General features: G+C 53.6%; 3 protein-coding genes across 6 annotated transcripts in view; all 3 read right to left on the bottom strand.

Moving 5' to 3' along the window:
• LOC125955633 (transient receptor potential protein) overlaps positions 1 to 1,963 on the bottom strand; it is an 8,746-nt gene extending 6,783 nt beyond the window's left edge. The window contains exons 1-5 of the mRNA XM_049686775.1: positions 1,124 to 1,963; positions 518 to 662; positions 339 to 434; positions 114 to 256; positions 1 to 12 (exon numbers count right to left, since the gene is read on the bottom strand). The exon at positions 1 to 12 is cut by the window's left edge and continues 190 nt beyond it. Of these exons, the coding sequence (XP_049542732.1) occupies positions 1 to 12; positions 114 to 256; positions 339 to 434; positions 518 to 662; positions 1,124 to 1,374 (647 nt within the window). The 5' untranslated portion in view covers positions 1,375 to 1,963. The remainder of the gene's footprint in view (positions 13 to 113; positions 257 to 338; positions 435 to 517; positions 663 to 1,123) is intronic.
• Positions 1,964 to 3,055: 1,092 nt separating this feature from the next.
• LOC125955792 (uncharacterized) lies at positions 3,056 to 8,024 on the bottom strand. 4 transcript variants are annotated; one of them, XM_049687002.1, is made up of 6 exons: positions 7,910 to 8,024; positions 6,439 to 6,512; positions 5,662 to 5,726; positions 5,363 to 5,559; positions 4,739 to 5,160; positions 3,056 to 4,647 (listed from the first exon to the last, which is right to left on the bottom strand). In XM_049687002.1, the coding sequence occupies exons 2-6, from the start codon at positions 6,500 to 6,502 to the stop codon at positions 3,557 to 3,559; spliced, it is 1,839 nt and encodes a 612-aa protein (XP_049542959.1). In that variant the 5' UTR covers positions 6,503 to 6,512; positions 7,910 to 8,024; the 3' UTR covers positions 3,056 to 3,556. The 4 variants fall into 4 exon arrangements, with proteins under 4 accessions (XP_049542959.1, XP_049542969.1, XP_049542940.1 ...); XM_049687012.1 differs by having other exon boundaries at positions 4,739 to 5,130; positions 5,363 to 5,562; XM_049686983.1 differs by having other exon boundaries at positions 5,363 to 5,562.
• Positions 8,025 to 10,675: 2,651 nt separating this feature from the next.
• LOC125955629 (RYamide receptor) overlaps positions 10,676 to 18,055 on the bottom strand; it is a 51,636-nt gene continuing 44,256 nt past the window's right edge. The window contains exons 5-8 of the mRNA XM_049686805.1: positions 12,225 to 12,293; positions 11,905 to 12,142; positions 10,881 to 10,966; positions 10,676 to 10,812 (exon numbers count right to left, since the gene is read on the bottom strand). Coding sequence (XP_049542762.1) covers positions 10,780 to 10,812; positions 10,881 to 10,966; positions 11,905 to 12,142; positions 12,225 to 12,293 — 426 coding nt within the window. The 3' untranslated portion in view covers positions 10,676 to 10,779. The remainder of the gene's footprint in view (positions 10,813 to 10,880; positions 10,967 to 11,904; positions 12,143 to 12,224; positions 12,294 to 18,055) is intronic.

The raw sequence follows: 18,055 nt of genomic DNA on the forward strand, positions 1-18,055 counted from the left end.
TCGCAGCCGCACCTGCGTGGAAAGGGGAAGTGGAAGTAGAAGTAGCGGTTTAGTTGTGTAACACTGAAACTGTTACCACAACACTTCCGCGACACTAAACTCTCGACCATTACCGTACGTCATGCGGCATCGGTAGCGTCGCACCGCGGTCCAGCAGTATCTTCAGGATCTCGTAGTTGTTCTTGTGGGCGGCCAGGATCAGGGGGGTGATGTCGGCGGTAAACGAGGACGAGGACCGGTCGACCGCTTCCCAGCTCTGTGTTTGGAGGAGCACAAAAGAGAGAGAGAGAGAGGTTTTTTTAAGGTTTTTTTTTTAAATTTAACGGCTACATCCTTACGTAAGGATCGCCCGGCACATGGTTTTCCTCCTCCCACAGCAGCAGCGTCTCGACCGCCTCCACGTACTCCTCCTTGATGGCGTGCAGCAGCGCATCCTGTGGAAGGCAATAAATGTTAGTTAGTGGCGGTATTCCGCGTAGTAACGGTAGTAGTATTGTATTGCATTGTATACACCTACCTTCACCTTGATCCCTTCGCGAAGCAGCAGATTGATCAGCTCGATGTTCTCGTTCTCGATGGCCGCTATCAGGGCGGAGCGGTTCAGCGGGTCCACGCAGTTGATGTCGAACTCTTCCGGGTGTTCCTTGTTCTCCTGGATGATTCTGGAAATGAAAGCGCATCAGGTCAAGGCCGGTAATGGTCATCATCATCATCATCATCATCTGGTGACCACTTCGTCACACCACTTTGCCAACCGTTACGTAACGTGCAAAGCACTTCGCACACACACCACCACGCAGGGGAGTGATGTGAAGGGAAGGGATGCGCGAATGAAGAAAGTAAGACAGACAGGACCAGACAGCGCCCACCCTCCAGGGCACCGGGAACTTGTAGGGATTCCGAGGGGGCGTACCAAGCACTCCTCGGTGTAGACACTGCTGGGTGGTGCCCTGGAGACCAGCTTCCCCTGTCTCCGTTCCTCCCCGAGTCTCGTGAAAGGAGGAACTTCGGCGCTCCGGATCCGGTTTGATTGTCGGTCCAGTAACGCGATTTGATGGCCGAGATGGAACCGGCGGGGGTTGCAGTGGGTGGTACCACCCGGGCCCTTCTGCTCTGCCCTTACCTTCGCACGGTTGCGCAATCGCCCCGCTCGGCACTGAGCAGAAAGCGCTTCTCCGTCTTCGTCAGCACGATGTCCTGGATGTCCAGATCGAACTGGGAGGTGGCACTCTTGAGCGAGCGGTCCCCGCCACCGCCACCGCCGGCCGCCGACCCTCCCTCGCCCAGCGAGCCCGGCCCACCGATGCCATCCTCGAGCGAGACCGCCGAGGCCGAGTTGACGAGGTTTTCGCGCGACTCCGTCGCCTTCCTCATCGCACCCAGAAGAAGGAGGAAAAGGAGGAGCAGGAGCAGAAGAAGAAGGAGGTAGGTAGGTAGGTCACGTTTGCTTGTTGCTGTTGTTGTTGTTGCTGTTGATTTTTGCTGTTGGTATTGTTGGGTGTGGACTTTCTGTGTGGTTTGCTTTTTTGCCGCTTGCTAGACTATGCGTGCTGAGAGGGGGCCCCACTGCAACGTCACCGCACTCTCCTTCACACCCACACACACACACACACACACACACACACACAGAACCGGATGTGGATTCACATTGCGGGTGCACAGCAAACCGAGACGAATTCAAACATCCGGCGGCCACCGATCCGGCCGATCCTTGCTCGTCTCGTCGGATAATTCGGCTGTAGTACACTGTGCACAGTCACACACACACACACACGCGCGCGCCCGCAAACAAACGATCGTTAAAGGGCTCCGGGAAATTGTCCTCTCTTCCTCTCTTGCTCTCTCTCTCGCTCGCCCTGTGTCTCTGGGTCCGGTGGGCAACTGGCCGACGAGCCACGGGGACACCTGGCAACGGTCAACGCTCGCTGGCTTGTGCTCGTGCTCGTGGTTCTGCACCGCTCGAGCTGCCCATCGAAAATGGCCACCGCAGCAGCGCACCTGGGGGCTCGGTGCAGCAGACCCAGTGTACTCGGTGTCGGTGTGTGTGTGTGTGTGTGGTTCGACCGCTGTCCCGGTGGTCAGCTACTTTTTGCCTAATTAAATTAGCGAAATTATGTCAATATTGGGTGATGTAACACCAGTCCACCCATGCCAGCCTAGCATACCAAAAAAAACCACCACCACCACCCTCCATCATCCCCCAATGGGAGGCCGGCACTACATCTACTTCGGGGGCCTCGGCTACGGTAGGGAGCCTTCCACAGCGAGTTCCGCATTGTTGGCCATGAGCTGGAGCAAGGGAGGGGGGGAGGGAGGTAGACAGGAAGAAACAAGAACGACCGGACGGTCAGGGGCTTCTTTCGGGGCTGAGGGACTCTGCCAAAGCCAACCGATCGGGCTATACTAGAGGAGATGCAGTCAAGGTTGGCGGCCACGGCAGTAGCGCGTTCCGGGATCCTGGGCCCATTGCCATGCCATTGTTCGATTTGTTGCTGCCATCCATAGAGGAGGAAGAGGGAGAGAGAGAGAGAGTCAAGTGGAGAACGGAAAGGATATCATGATAAACTTAATTAATTCAACGCAAGGCATGCACGATCGTTGAGCGGTGCCGAGGGCTGATGAAACACATACCGAGGAGCATTCGATTCGATTCGTACCGCTATCCTGACCCCTTCCTGAGCCCTAGGCGCCAGTGCAGCACGGCGGAACGATCGCTTCCTCGCGCGCTATCCTTTGCTATCCTCCCTCCTCCTACTAGTCGGCAGCATGCGAGTACGCAGGTCGCAATCGATACAACATGGGTATAGCATGGGGATAAGCGCTCCATAGCCTCGGCGAACCTGCGAACCTGGCAGTGGAGGCGCTGTCAGCCCCGGACCTGCTCGCGCAGGGCATGCTTTTCCTTCCACCCCCCCAATAATCAATAGGATGTAGGAGAAACGAACGCACGTTACAGGATAGACGATGCATTGAATGCCTTCGGATCGGTTATAACGCGCGCACATCGCACACACACAGCAAGATACACACAAACACGAAAGTACGAAAGGTTAGTAACTTTGTCGAACGCATTTGAGTTTATTAAGGCCCCCGGGGTATGGAAATGTTTATGAAGTGGCGCAATGTTTTCTCCCGCGTGTTCCCGCTCCGCTTACGTTACGATAGTGGTAACCTTCATTAAGATAAAGCACTCGTGGTAAATAGGGTTTCTTAATGCGTGTGTTTTTTGTTGTTGTTGTTATAAGTTAGATTTTAAGTCTTCGTCCCTGTACACACGCGTTACCAGGCAAACCATCGGCGAGAGACAGAGAGACAGAGAGAGAGTGAGAGTATGTCTGTCTCTGTGAGTCCTACGATCGGAGTAAAACGGATCGGTATATCATGGAGGGGGGTAGGACTAGCTGCAGCAATACACAGTAGAGCGAGCCACCCAAACGTGGGACCACGATTGCGGGTCCCGAGTTAAGTCAAGTCGAACTCAATGCCTCAATTCCGTTTTTACCGGGTTTTTCTTCTTCCGTTGTTTGTTTTTTTTTTGGCTAAGATCAGCGGCCCCTTAAAGGTCCGTCACCGGACCGGTCAGCATCTGGATGTACGGTAGGTTGTCCCGCGGTGAAACCATACCGTGTGCACCGGTACCGCCCGGCACGGTTGTGCTGACCGGCCCTGGTCGGCCCGCGTTTGGCAACGAATCGGTAGGCGACGTGCCGTTCCGTGCGCCTCCCTTGCTGTGCTCGATCTCACCCTGCAGCGAGAGGGTACGGCGGGTGAGGGCCGCAATGTGATCCTCGTACAGGCCCTGCACACGCAACGCTGCCTGCAGCTGCTGGCGCAGTGCCAGCGTACAATCGTTATCCGAGGTATTGGCGGTGGTGACGTGATCGAGGTGGATCGAGCTTACATCGTCCCGCACCAGCAAGCCGGTGCGCGGTGAGGGCGGTGCTTTGTGGCTAGTGGCGTTGGGCAACGCCATCTCGTAGACGGTTCCCTGCTTGGCACCATACTCGCCATCATCCGATGGTACCGGCGGTATCGATAGCCGTGCAGCAGCCGCCGCTGGATAGTAGTGGTGATGTTGCTGCTGCTGCTGCTGCTGCAGACAGTGGTCCACGGTTCGGCGCATCGTCACACCACTCGCTACGAGCGGCTGGTGCGGGGTTGCTGGTTGACCGTGGGTGAGGTTGCTCGGGCTGTAGTTGGCAGGTGCGTGCGCCAGCAGCTGCTGCTGCGCCATCAGGTAGTTCATCTGCAGCCCGAGGTTGGCCACCTCCGATCGCATGCCCTCGAGCGCCGACTTCATGCCGTCTACGTCGGTGCGTACCGACTGGAAGTTGCGCTTCAGGTCCTCCACGTCCCGCGTCAACCGGGTCAGCGTTTCGTTCTGCATCCAGGAGCGATCCTCCATGATCGAGCGCATGTTTGCCATGAGGGCTTCCTCGCGGATGCGCGAGTTTTCCCGAATCTCGCGCACCATATCGGAGATGACGCCCGGGCTGTACGATTGATGGAAGGCACCACCACCCTGCACGGACGCGTGCACCGACGGTGACGGACTGTGTGCTCCTAGGCTGTGGAAGCGCGAAGCCGTCGGCAAACTGTTACTGCTGCTGACCGCGCTTCTCGGTCGGCTCATCGTCTCCGAATCTCCTGACGGGCGAAAAAAAAAGGGGTAGCACGAGACAACGTTAGCCCAGCAAACCAAAATTCAAAGCTCACGCTCAATTTGGGTTTCACTTACGCATCTTCTCGCTGATGGTGCGATTGATCGATTCCGTCGAGTGTTTGATGGCCTCCATGATGGCGGAGAGCGTCGTGCAACTGAGTTGAGGTGCTGCTGCCCCGTCCAGATCGCGCCCGCTACCAACCGCCGGGTACTGGGTGCCTCCTCCCCGGCCATAACTCTCGCCCACACCAGCCAGATCGTCTGATAGGCGACGGTGCCGATGGTGGTGCTTGCCGTGATAGCCGTGCGTCCCTTTCTTGGCGGCGAACGCGTGCGAGTCGGTCGTGGCCGCCAGTGCGCTCAGCTCAAGGTCATCGTGAACGACCTGCAGCAGGGAGGTTTGGTTGTCGGCGGTGGAATCAAGTAGGACGGACGTGCCGCTGCTAGCCGTCGTTCGGTGGGATTCACTATCGGACGAGTGAATAGACATGAGCTCGCTGCTTGCGTGCAATTCAGATAGATAGACAGTGAAAGAGAAGGAAGAGATGCAGAAAGAGAAATAGATAGAGGGCGCAAGCGAACGACCACTCCGGAGCATGGCACAGCATAGTAAGGGGGAAAAAAAAGGGTGTTAGGACATCGCAACACCGTACATGCGTGTTCGGTGGCGTTTCTTCTCTGGTTGCCTTCATTTCTTACCGTTGCGCTGCCGAATGGTTCGTTGGTGAGCTGTCGTTAGTGGCTGGATTTCTTTCCTCGATTATCTTATCGGAAGCGCGCGCGGAACGCGGGTGCCTCGTCCACGAGTAATCCGAACCCTCCGGAATGCGTGTCAGCGTTGCGTAACTCTCGATAACCGCTCGATCCGGTTCGGAGTCGGGACTGCTGGTGAGGTCCTGCTGCGTTGTTCATCGATGAGCCCGAAAACGAAAGAAAAGCAAGAAACATTTTAAGGCTGGATGGATGGAAAACCCCCCATCCATGATACGATAGCTTACATTCTTTGCGGTCGTAGCTCTGGCCGATGGTACAGCTGCTCTACCCACCAGGCAACCGCCGCTATCTGCAAATAACGAAATGAGAGAGTGTCATTCGAACAGTTCGAACAATGAAGCGCGTTACCATACAGAGGTCCTAAAGGCTGATAATACGACCATCATCAAAGCGGTCGATGAAATGTTCAGCCCGTGTTGGCCACTGCGTACGGACCGGGCTGAACATTATGTGTTCGAAAGCAGCAAACCGATACGCATCACGATCAAAAGGTGCTTGTTACGAGCGCCTAACAAAATATGTTGCGAACCGGCGTAATCGCATACAAGACGCATAAAGGAGCAGATTTTGCACAATCCGCCAACGAGGAAGCGGTGATGGGTGGGTAGTGGAATCGACGATGCACCTTGTCTCGCGGAAAGAATCGGAAACAAATGGCAAGGCTGGCACCCGCAGCAATCGATGCTGAACGGGCACAAACACCGGTAATATACCGATGGTCACGGATGGTTAACGATCGTGCGGAGCCAGTGCACTGTGAAGCAAGGCAATCGCGCACCGGCGGTTCGATTCGATTCGAGCACGGCGCTAACATTGACCCCTTCTCGGTTGGAACGGGTTGTGGCAAGCGCCGCTAGGAACAAGGCAAACACGCAAAGCATGTTGTATTGTAGTGGGTTTGGCCAAGAATCATTCGCGTATCATCTGCCGCCGCTACGCGGGTTTAAGCTGCAAGGTGTAGCAGTCCTGAGTGCTCCTGACAGCATTCGGTTGATATTTACCATCAGTAAAGCTACCATCGGGGGAGAGGTTCGTTTCCGGTGCTGCTGCTCTTACGCTCTCCATCGCTGGCCACCTGAAATGGTACAAACGCAAGAGGGGCATTATGGAAAAACGCCAGATCATCATACAGTGGGATCTCGATCACGAGTTCAGTCGGCGAACGGTCGTCAAATGACGCCATCGGAAGAGGTATAGGAGCAGGGGATGGGATTTGGATGGCCGACCTGCTTCAAATTAATCGAAGTCGCTGGTCGCCCTTCCTGTGGCTTCCTGCCTCGTGTCACAGTTTCGTAATACAGCCACTGTGGAGCGCAAGCAGGTGCGAAGCCACTCTACGCTACCAGCTTCAATGACTAGGACGCCCTCGAGCCCTCGGAACCACCATCAAATGTGAACGAACGTAAGGCACAGCTGTTCAAGGGGCCTGCTCAAGACACCCCTCGTCGTTCAGGCCACAGAGGGCCCGCGGTTGTAGTGGATTATGATCTGCTCTAAATTAAGCTAAGCAACAAAGCAGCAGCAGCAACAACAACAACAACCAGTCAGTCAACTCCAGCGCAGAGAGAAGGAAAAGAGAAAAACACAAACGCGGTGGGAAAAACGCGAGGAAACTAGACAAACGAAACTAAAACGAAAACCGGGAAGGTTTCATTGCCTTCCCTTTGGGCTCATTCCTGTTGCTCTGTGTGCGACCCCTTCCTCTAGGGCAACGGGAGTTCCGTTGGCGTCACACAGCGTCTTCGCGTCTATCTTCCGACGGAAACCCCATTTTCCATTCGCCGCACCGGGGGGGCACACCGTTTTTCCACGCACACTTACTACGACACACACACACACGCATGCACCTTGACACACTGCCTAGGCAGTTCGGTTACCTGTCTGCTGGTTTCTCGGAAGGGGTAGGAAGGTTGATGGTGGTGTCGGTTGCTAGAAGACGGTTGAGTGCTGAAGAATGGGGTACTGGGGACCGGAGGGAAGACCGCTATTAGATTCTTCGACGCTTACTGCGTGCGTGCGTGTGTGCGTGTGTGTGTGTTTGCCTTTCACTGCACCACGAGTGGCGCTTGGCCCAGGGGGTGTGTGTTGCCCCTAGCTACGGACCGGTCGCCGAGCGGTTGACTTGAGCGGAACGGAATGTCGCTTTCTCACGATCACGAGCACCCGACGGTACGTCACGCACCGTCATCGTTGTCGTCGCGTCGTGGTTGTATTTGAAAAACACTAGGATGGACTTTTGCGACCGACTGACGAATCATCACAACCGCACTCCCCTCTCCCTCCCCGGGACCAGCGTTTTGTGTCGGTGCATCTACCGTTCCCGACGTAACGATCCACTCGATCACCTGGTCACTGTATTCTATCCGCCCCCCAACCAAAACGCAATGGGTCCGAAAAGGTAGAAGCAAGTTTGGTGGTGGTGGTGGAGAGGAGAAGTGATAGCAGAACGCGATCACGCACTTCCTTACTTACCTCCGGGGCGAATGGCTGTAATTCAATTAAGTACACCGCACACGGCGTACGGACCTAGCTTCAAACGCTAGCTGATGACAATTACTGAAAGGCGACCCCCAAGCAACATTTTTGTTCGGCCAGTGAGAGCCAAAACAAAGAGAAATTCGCTTGCTGCCAGTTGCCGTGCTTATGTTGGTTAAAGGGGCAAAAACGACTCAAATAGGACCTCCCACTCACGGTGAGTTTGGTTGAGTGACCGAAAAAATCGCTATTTTTTACGTTTTTGATCAGGCAACTTATTCTATTGAATACGGGAACGTGAATAAATGAATTTGGGAAGCGGGGAGGAGTCGAAAAGTGGCAATTTATTAGTTAAAATATGAGCTTGAAAGTCACTCAGTAGCTCACAGTGTGTGCGGTCGGCCTCAGTTCAGTCCTTTATCGAGCTAACGCGTCCTGATGTCAGAGTGACTCGCTTTTGAGTGGTTTGTTACTTGGGTTGTTTACGCAGTTGCTGTGGGGTCGATGCTGAAGCCGGGTTTAATCTGAAGCCCACTTGATTGTCTTTGGCATGCAATTTTGGTGTTTTCAAGATTAATTTACCTCTTCTCTCCCCACCCCCTGTGCATCTGTCGTCGTTTTCGCATGGTGCCGCGAAACAAACGTAGTTGCGTAGTAAATCGAGAAATTTCACTAAAACCCCGCCCCAACAGCGCCATCTAAACGTGAAACTAGTGAACCAGTGTTTGTGAACTTTAACAAGCGCTACCTTGCGTTGAGAAATTTAAAATTCGGTTTTGGTGGAATTTTTAAATCACGTCGCATATTTATTCAGTATAGGATATTTTATTAGCCGGAGGAAGGCGACTAGTGGGAAGAAGGTTAGAGAGAGAGGGTACGGCGAAGAATGCAGCGCATATGTATCGCACAAGAATGCACAAAGGCTACTAGGCGCTATTGTTTCACCATTTATTTGCGTGTTGTACAGCGTGCAAAGATCCGTTTTTACTGTGTGTCTGTGTGTGTGTGTTTTTTTGTTAAATGTTTTGGTTTTACCATTCTTTTGATTCAGTTGGTACCAATTGGATAGTTGGTCTCTGGTTTTTCGAAGAAACTTTCTACATACCTCTGGTAAGGTAAAGAGTTGGCGGTGAGATAGAGGAATAAAGGAGGAGAGGGAAATAGAAAAAGAGAGAAAGAGAGAGAGAGAAAAGAAGACAAGAGAAGAAGAAAGAACGTGTGTGTCTATGAAAATGGCGTCCGTTATTTGTGCCGGATCTGGCGAGGATCCCGACGATCCTACACCAACCACCATCCAACCCAACCAACCAACCAAACAACTGTGACACACACACAGACACACAGAAACAACGGTATCTATATATATATATATATGTATGTATCGGTAACGAACAAATACAATAAATCCATAACATTTAGTGGCAGCCTCTTCCGCGCCGGGGGCCTAGAACGGTAAAGAGGGCGGCTATAGAGCTATATCCATCACAAGATTCCAATTATACCAGCGCGTTCCGCGTATATATGCAACTATGTCTATGTTGTGCAATGTGGGCACCCGCCGTTCCCCACACACACATCCATCCGTACACCTGCCTGCCATTTGCCCTCGTCCTGCATTCCTTGAGACCCTGGCCTGCATACTTTGGCGTTACCTGGTCGATTCCCTTTGTCGTATGATCGAATCTTACTAACTAGCGCACTAACTGCTGTACCATCCTGCGGGGTACAGACAGTAGGGGTGATACAACAGCGCAGGGAAGCGGTTGCCCAATAGCATCACTGTTCTACTATATTGCCCCGTACTATTACTATTACTACTACTACTGGTACTACGATGTGGGGTGCGTTTTCCGTTTTCTGGTCCCTGTCCATCAGTCAGACAGATAGGGCCACTTACTTCCTCTAATAGCAGCTGCGCAGCGTTTACACGCAGCAATAGTTACACATTTCACAGACGCACTCAAGAGTAGCCCCCCTGCTGCTGCTCCTCACCACCACCACCAATTTTCGCTTTCTTATGTACATCCTTTAGCGCCCTTGAACCAGTCCGGCTACGATTTGCGGTTGCCTTCGCTCAATGCCAGAGGTCTCAATCTGCCAAACGGAAAAGCCATTACGCAAATGTATGTAATCCACTGTCACCAAAGCCGGGGCCATGGACAGCATGGATCGATGGACGTCGATGGATCCAAAACAGCAGCCCACTAACAGGGGGGGCCGTCTGAAGGACGCTCCCCCCACCCCCAACCTAGTATTTGCTATCTAGAGCCACTCAGTGGGCTAACCAATTTATACACAGCTGGCAAGCGATATGCTGACTATGGGTGGTGTACTACATGCAATACACCCACACACACACACACACACACATACAATCATACACATACACACATGCACCCTTTTTGTGTGGCCTGGTTTTTGGTACCTCTCAATGCTATTAACCTCTGGTGTACTCTGTACTTCAATTTGATTTTAAAGAGTTGCGTTGATGCAGCTGTTGCTACTGTTACTGTTACTATTCGAACCGCGAACCTTCCGGTGTGCATGTGCCCCCCCTCCCCGGGGGCACCTTACGGCTCCTGGAGCACCGTCGTCATCGTTCGTAGCTCTTCCGCCGGCGGCTCCTCGTTCGTCTCCAGTATGATCAGCTCAATCAGCTGCGGCTGCGGCTGCTGCTGCGAAGGTGCCTCGGTGCAGCCTCGCGCCACACCGTTCGTCCGCTCGCCGTCGTCGTCCCCCCAGTGGCAGTGCCGACCAGTGCTGCCACCACCACCATCAGACGCTCCCGTCCCGCTCCGGTGTCGCTCGCTGGTCGAGCCGTTCATGGCGGAGCGGAACGGGCCACTCTAGTCGTAGCTCTGCTGGTATCACCGCAACAGGGATGTCTCGGTCGACTGTACCTGCGCAAAAAAACAAGGCGCCATTATACGCGCGGCAGGATTAAAGGTGCCTGCCTACCTGCGCTTACCTGTGCGTGTAGGTTCGGTTTCCTTCTGGTGCTTATGTATGTGGTGCATGTGTTAACTCGATGCAGATGCGATACTTCATCGATTCCTGATTTGGGGAGTTCCACACACACGGGTTCCAGTTCCCAGTTCCAAGTCCAGGTCCAAGTCCCAGTCGAGCGTTGCAGTGTTGCGAATGGAATGGAGAGGAAATCCGGCAATCAATGCTAGTGGCAGTGTAAGCTTCATACCGCTTCTCGTGAAAGCTGCGGTTTCGAGCTAGCTAGACAGCAAGAACAAGACCAAGAAAAGGACAAAGGCAGGGAGGGCGACCCCCGGTTTGGTACCGAGCAAAGCGAGTAGCAGAGAACAGTTGCCTCTCTACGCCAGCACTGACGGACGGATACTGACCAACGATTTGACTACAACGATTTGAACAAATGGCTCAAGTGTCCACCACCGTTGGTATGTGTGAGTGTGTGAGTGAGTGTGAGAGAGTGATGGCATGTAATGTAATGACAGTAGCAGCCACGTCTCCTAGCACTAACAGCCTGTGATGAATGGGCATGCCTTCAATGGGAATACAGATGTGTGTGAATGTGTGTATGTGGATGGACCGCAGCGGACGCAAAATGATCGAACTCGCTCGCTTGTTTTGCTCTACACACACACACACACACAAAATCCTGCCAGCTGCCTGTCGCAATATGACGCCTAGAACGCAAGCAACGAAAACGTGGTGCGTGGAGTATAATAGGATGCAGCAGATGTGGAGTGCAAGTGCACGCGGGAACGGACCTCAAATACAAACAAACACAAACGCACAGATCGACACACACACGCACACGCAAGCACGCAAACAAGGCTGGCAGGCGAACAAGGAACAAGGGGAGCAAAATTGGAAGAAAAAAAACTGGAACTGGAAAAAGGAGTGAACTCAACATTCCAGGCGGTTGCTAGGTTGGTGTTAGTCTGGGTGGCACCTAACTCGCACTTTCGCCTTGCGCCTGAGTGCGCCGGCACCGTAAATGCGACCATTCATCTCACCGGCGAGGGCGACGCTGGAGCCGACGTTCCGGGCGATGGTCGGTGGCGAGTGGCGGATGCAGCAGCAGATCTGCTGCAGCCCCGGTACGCCGTGCAGCACCAGGATGAAGCCGCTGCGGAACCGTGCGTTCATGTAGCAGTAGATGATCGGGTTGTAGCAGCTGTGCGACATCGCGAGCCAGTGGAAGGCGAACCAGAAGTACGGCAGCAGCTCCCAAGAGGACTCCAGCTTCATCAGCTGAGCGGGAGATAGAAAGAGTGTGTGAGAGACACTGAGTAGCAGAAAGGGTAAAGAGTAGAAGAGGTAAGTATATACTTACCATCAGAAAGTTGAACGGTAGCCAGCAGATCGTAAACACGATCACCACGATCACCATCATCTTGATCATCTGTTGCGATTAGAAGAGTAGAAAACAAAGCTTGAGCTTAAAATAATGAATCCAACGAGTCGACGACAACGAGTTGACAGTTCATCCTGACCTAAGTACCCGCACAAATACACACAGACACCAGAACACAAGTACGAGACCAAATTCAATCAATCAAGCTTTACGCTGCTATTCAGCGTGCGCTGCAAACTGCACTGATGGGCTTAAAGCCTTCATAGTAAGGACAATGGAAGGCTGCAAGGCACACACAATCACACACACACACACGCGCACAGCCAATCACCGAGATCTTGTGCTGCTGCTGCTGCCATGGCACGATAGACCTGCATTATATAGTTTTCGTGATTAGCATTGCAGGTGCGGGCCGGGCGCACCATACACCATCAGCATCAGCTGGTCCTAATTGCATTGACGCCCGTGTTTATTAATGAGCCGAGCGCGGGCCCGCCGATTGTGCCGCGTATTAGGAGTCCGCGAGGGTGTAGCGAGTGGTCGTGCTCTTTGTTTAACGGTGGCACCAAATCCCGGGGATCAGTCCTTCGGTTCCGTGCACCGATAACTAATGGTCGGTCATGCACGCCTAGTGCACGCTGTCATAATTACTGCCAGGGCCACCCCCTCCCCCCTCCCCGGGCGGCATCCGCAACAACCCCTTTCGGCCCTTTAGCGATGTCAATCCAACAGCCATTACGCTCGATTGGCCACGCGATACAGTGTGCGTGCGTGTGCGAGTGTGTGTCTGGTTGTTGTCAATGTGTGCTGCCACCAGGATGAGTGTTTGGTGGTTGGCACCTGGGGGGAGTAAGGGTGCCTATCAACAGCCTATCAACAGGGCCAACAATTTGAACTCCCTCTATGGTATGGTTGTGGTTGTGACCTACTACTAGCTAACGAACGAATGTCTCTCATGATGACGCCCACGATCATCGCACCCTTACAACAACCCCTTCCCTTAAAACGAATACCACGGTCCTTTCGATTGCTCTGCTCCTTGCCCTGGCTCCGTTTGTATATGTAACTAACCGGAAAAGTGGAACCGCTTGAATAGAGTACAAACATCCCCCAACCCCTTAACCCCTCTCGCGCTCTCCTCTGCTCTTCTTCCTCCTCCCGATTTCACACACACACACACACCGATTTTACTCTAAACCATTATTAAATTCGTATTCAGTGGGAGGAAAACCAAACCCAATCATCCAATCGGGGTGGGGGGGTTGTACGTCACATGCGGTGTATAGGGGCCTGGGGGAACTCTCCTGGTTCACCTGGTCCGAACAAGGCGTTGCCGATCCCTCTCCTCAGCCCTCTCCACCCCCCCCCCCCTTCATTATTTGGTTAGGGCATTTGCAATGCAAATCAACGGGGGGCCGACGGACGTCTCGGTAGCCGGTTCTTCGTCATCTGGACTTTGTTGCTGCTGCTGCTGCTGCTGCTGCTGCTGCTGCTACTGGTGAGCCACGTGACCCTGATGCTGATTGGGAGATAAACGGAGCAAGCCGGACAGGCGCCAGAGCTCGAGGACTGCAACACATCATCATCATCATCCTTCATCATCATCCTTCATCTTCGGCACAACCCCCTGTGAAAAGGTAGTCGTTTCGAGGGATCGGTGCAGGGGAAGGGAGCATCCCCCCACCCCCTTAACCTGCGTCAGAACGCGGCATTCCGATGAATGCCGATGATAAGAAGCAGGTCCGTTGAGCAGGGAGAGAGAGAGAGAGAGAGAGAGAGGTGAGCTGGGGTGGAGGCAGAGGGCAGTCCAGAGCAAACCAGGAAATGAAACCGGCACCCCTGCCACCCCGTCCCGCTGGGCGCGTGTGCATGCGTGCATGCGAATGTGTGTGTGTGTGTGTGTTGCTCTATGACCCTCTATGAATTTTTCCCAATCAGAAATGGGGCCTGAGCGCGCGTGAGAGAGAGAGAGAGAGAGAGCCGATAAGCCGGGCAACTCCCTGCCCACTATCTGCCATCCTGGCCCACAGACCCACCCTCTCACTCACACCCCCCCCCCCACCTCACACCTCACCCATTTCATCATCCCCAAAAAAGCATTTCCATTTATTTCATCAAATCATCAACGGCAGCGGGAAAGTGGAAAGTTTTGCGCATTAACTGCTTTACGCCGCACCTCTGCCACCACTACCACCACCACCACCACCACCACCACCACTGTGAGCATGGTTACCTGCAAGTTTTATCGGGCGACAATCAAATTAAATCTCAGAAAAACTTGTCGCTCGCTCGCCGCTTGCAGCCACAGCCGGTGCAACTACAAACTATCCTTACCCTCCCTGCCCTTAACTTAGGGAGAGAGAGAGAGAAGGAAGGGTGGAAAATGGTGGCAAATAAAAGCGAGAAAAAAGCTAGCAAATCGAGCGCCGGGATCGAGGGCCCTAATGAGAACAGCAGGACACGCCACGGCTGCCAGCCAGCCAGCCAGCCAGCCAGCCAGCTTGTCAGTGTGCTGCTGACTCCCTTATCACCCTTCTGCTCCTCCTTCTCCTCCTCCTTCCCCCGCCTTTTGACCATGGTACCGTCCTATCAAATAACGAGGACTAGCAGCAGAAGGAGAGACTCCGAGAGAAAAAACTTCCTTCCGAGGGCTAAATGCGTTCGCTCGGTGCTTGAAACTTGGAACTTGGACGGGCTGCGCCAAAGTTTGGGCTGTCCACCATCACCACCACCACCACCGCCATCATCTCACGTGTCATTGTCTCGTGCGTTCGCTATAGCAAAACTTTCTGCTTGAAGTTCTCAAGTTGACTTCAAAAAAATGTTTGGACTATCCGCGCTTCGATCCGATCCGATCGTTTCGATCGAAGGTGTACATCGGAAAGTGGAAAAATGGGGGGAAGGGGGGGTAGTGGTCACAGAGATGCGCAAACGACATTAGGCGGCCATTAAGGGTAGGTTGCAACCGTAACCGCGCGATAATACCTAGACACTAATTCCACGTTTTAGTGTCCTCGCCCCCCCGGGGGCCGGCGTGTGTGTGTGAGTGTGTCTGGTGTGCTTGTGTGGAGGGTTCGGTCGTGATGGCACGCGAATAAATGTGCCAATCTCTCGCACATCAGTGATGGCATCCGAAACGTCGTTACGTTTCACATTTGTGCAGGACACGAAAGGACGAGTTTCCGGCGCTTCGATGTGAGTGTGTGTATGTGTGTGTGTGTGTGTATTTGTAACGAATAAATTGCAAGGGACAGAGAGAGAGAGAGAGAGAAAAAAGAAAGAGGCAAAAAGAGATAAATAAAGAGATAAACAGTAAAAGAGAGAGAGCGAAAGAGAGAGAGAGAGAGAGAGAGAGAGAGCGAAGAGAGAGCGTGAAAGAGAACTAAGCAGAGCGGTAGGGGCATCATGAAAGAGATAATTCAATGACACTTCACTTATCGTTATTATGGTATCTATGCGCCCTCCCTCCCTCCCTCCCTCCCTTCCTCCAACCCCATGGTGGAGAGGAGAGCGGCACGAGGATGGTAATGGTACGTTATGATCGAAGTTTTTCGGTAAACGGGGCACCGACCGTGTCGTGCGAACTGATTGTCCCCGTCCCGATTCTAGCCTTCCTCCTTTCCTTCCGTTTCTTTCTCTCTCTCTCTCTCTCTCTCTCTCTCTCTCTCTCTCTCTCTCTCTCTCGAGGGTTGCTCCAGCTTCCACGGAGGGGGGGCCTGGTGCTGAATGCCAACGCGGGTGTCCAGGTGAAAATGCACTAGTGTACAGTGTCCCATGCCGCGTCACGCCGATGGATCAGCAGCCTTTCACCAAAATGCATCCTCCAGCCCTGAGCAGAGGGGGAGGGGAAGGGGTAGTACGGCACTTGTCGGTGATGACATTTCATCGGACCCCCCCCTCAGCTAGCGGAGTGGATGTCACGAGATTGGACTGCAGCTCGAAAAGGTCAAACGAGCCACCCTTTTCATCCCCTTTTTCATCCGCCAGGGGGGGAGGAGGGGAAGGGGAAAAATCGAGAAAGTCACGGCCGCCCGGGTAGAGGGAAAAAAGGGTACAGCAGCAGACCATACCAGAACCAGGAGATAGACCCCCCTGCTCTTTGCTTCTTCTTCTTTTACTCCTTTTACTTTTTTGTACGGGGAGGGGGGTCCATTCAGCGTTCAGCCCTTCAATTCGCGCGCGCTTATTTGTGTGTGTGTGTTTCGGTTGTTTCTTTTTTTCCTGTTAAGCGACAGCGCCAGGCATTAATTTATTGCAAACTGGTGCTGGTGCTGGCAGCGCTGCGGCTGAGGATGACAGCAGCAGCAGCAGTCACGCAGCAGCAGCCGCAGCAGCAGCCAGTGCAAGTTGTGGTATCCATCCTCCACCCCCGCAACCGACCCTTTCGGGTCGGTAACCCTTTTTCGGCCGAGGATTGCAAACAGCTGGGGTTGGGTTGGGTTTGTTGCGCGCCTCGTTGCACAATGCCATTTCGTTAAATGGTCCCACACACACACACACACACACACACACCGTGCTATGGACATCCCTCCACCAGCAGCAGCAGCAACAGTAGATGGTGAGGATGAGGAGTGACCCATCGCCCATCAGTATCATGAGCACGGTTTCAACTTTCAACCTCACGATGACCGTAAATCCATCGAAAAGCACCGAGAACGGAGGTCACTAAACCACTCAATCGATGCATACGTGTGCAAACAAGCCAGCCAGCCAACCGACCAGCCAACCAACCAAGGCCATCTCATCACCCTCGTTCACACCTCGCATGTGGCCTCGTAAAGCACCGGGGTTAAGGATAATGGAGAGCCACTGATGCTGCTCCCGCGTCGAGTGGAGTCAAGCAGCAGCATCAGCAGCTGCACATCAACGTGAAGGGATAAGCCGAAGGATCAAAGGGAACAAACGCTACTCAACGGTCAACGGCTGTCAGGCTGACAGCCTCACGATGAGCTGACCATCATCGCCATCATCATCCTGAACGCAGCATGTTGGGATCAGGGCAATCTCGGTTCGGCACCGCAGCACTTGTGTGTGTGTGTGTGCGGGCATCCTATTCCGAGGTAATTGAGCTTGCGGGTCCGTTGAAATTGAAAAGGGAGCAACGAACAAGCGCGCGCCCGCGTGTGCATGCGATAATGTCAGGCCTCCATCCAGACCATCACACACACACACACACACGCACAGGGCAACATGAGCTATCTGTTCGGTATGGGGTCGGCCAGCCGGCCGGTCTGGCCGTTTATTATTGATAAAACTTGGAACAACTCGGAGGCACGAGAGCTAATCATGTAGTGTGTGTGTGTGTGTGGGAGGGGGAGGAGGTGGTCTGCTGTGTCCTTTGTTTCCGGTTCCGTTTCTTTTTTGTTTGTTTGTTTGTGTGTTATACCACCCGCTACCCCCCAACACCCCCCCTTACCCCCTTTTTTTTTTACAACTCTTCTTTGTTGTATGATGTTTGTTTCTGCGCTCTGACGGTGATGGTACCGCTTATCCCCTGTCGGTACGCAAAGACAAACCTAGGGTGGCCCCCACTAACGCACACACACACACACACACCCTTAACTCCCTTGTTGGTCAACAAACACACGCGCTACATTTGCGCCGGCACTGAGCGCTTTTCGGGCTGGACCTCAGGTGCGGGGGTGCACGGGTAAAAACAAAAAACGCAAATAAAATGTGTATCAACCCCGCTAAGGGAGGGGGTGGGGGGAGAGCGGTGGTTGAATATCCTCGCGGCCACCACCACCACCACCATTCGCTTTGTGCGCTGGTTGGCTTCAGCTTCCGTGTTTCGCTGTTGTTCCTCCGCC

The sequence above is a fragment of the Anopheles darlingi genome, chromosome X (genome assembly GCF_943734745.1).
Source record: "Anopheles darlingi chromosome X, idAnoDarlMG_H_01, whole genome shotgun sequence".
NCBI classification, from domain to species: domain Eukaryota; kingdom Metazoa; phylum Arthropoda; class Insecta; order Diptera; family Culicidae; genus Anopheles; species Anopheles darlingi.

What these genes read in the sequence shown, in the direction of transcription:
- LOC125955792 (XM_049686983.1), bottom strand. Translation starts at nt 6,502, where the DNA reads ATGGAGAGCGTAAGAGCAGCAGCACCGGAAACGAACCTCTCCCCCGAT. An exon ending in AACCATTCGGCAGCGCAACG is followed by an intron (nt 5,161 to 5,362) that starts GTAAGAAATGAA and finishes GCACGCAAGCAG; the next exon opens with CGAGCTCATGTCTATTCACT. An exon ending in CACCATCAGCGAGAAGATGC is followed by an intron (nt 4,648 to 4,738) that starts GTAAGTGAAACC and finishes TTCGCCCGTCAG; the next exon opens with GAGATTCGGAGACGATGAGC.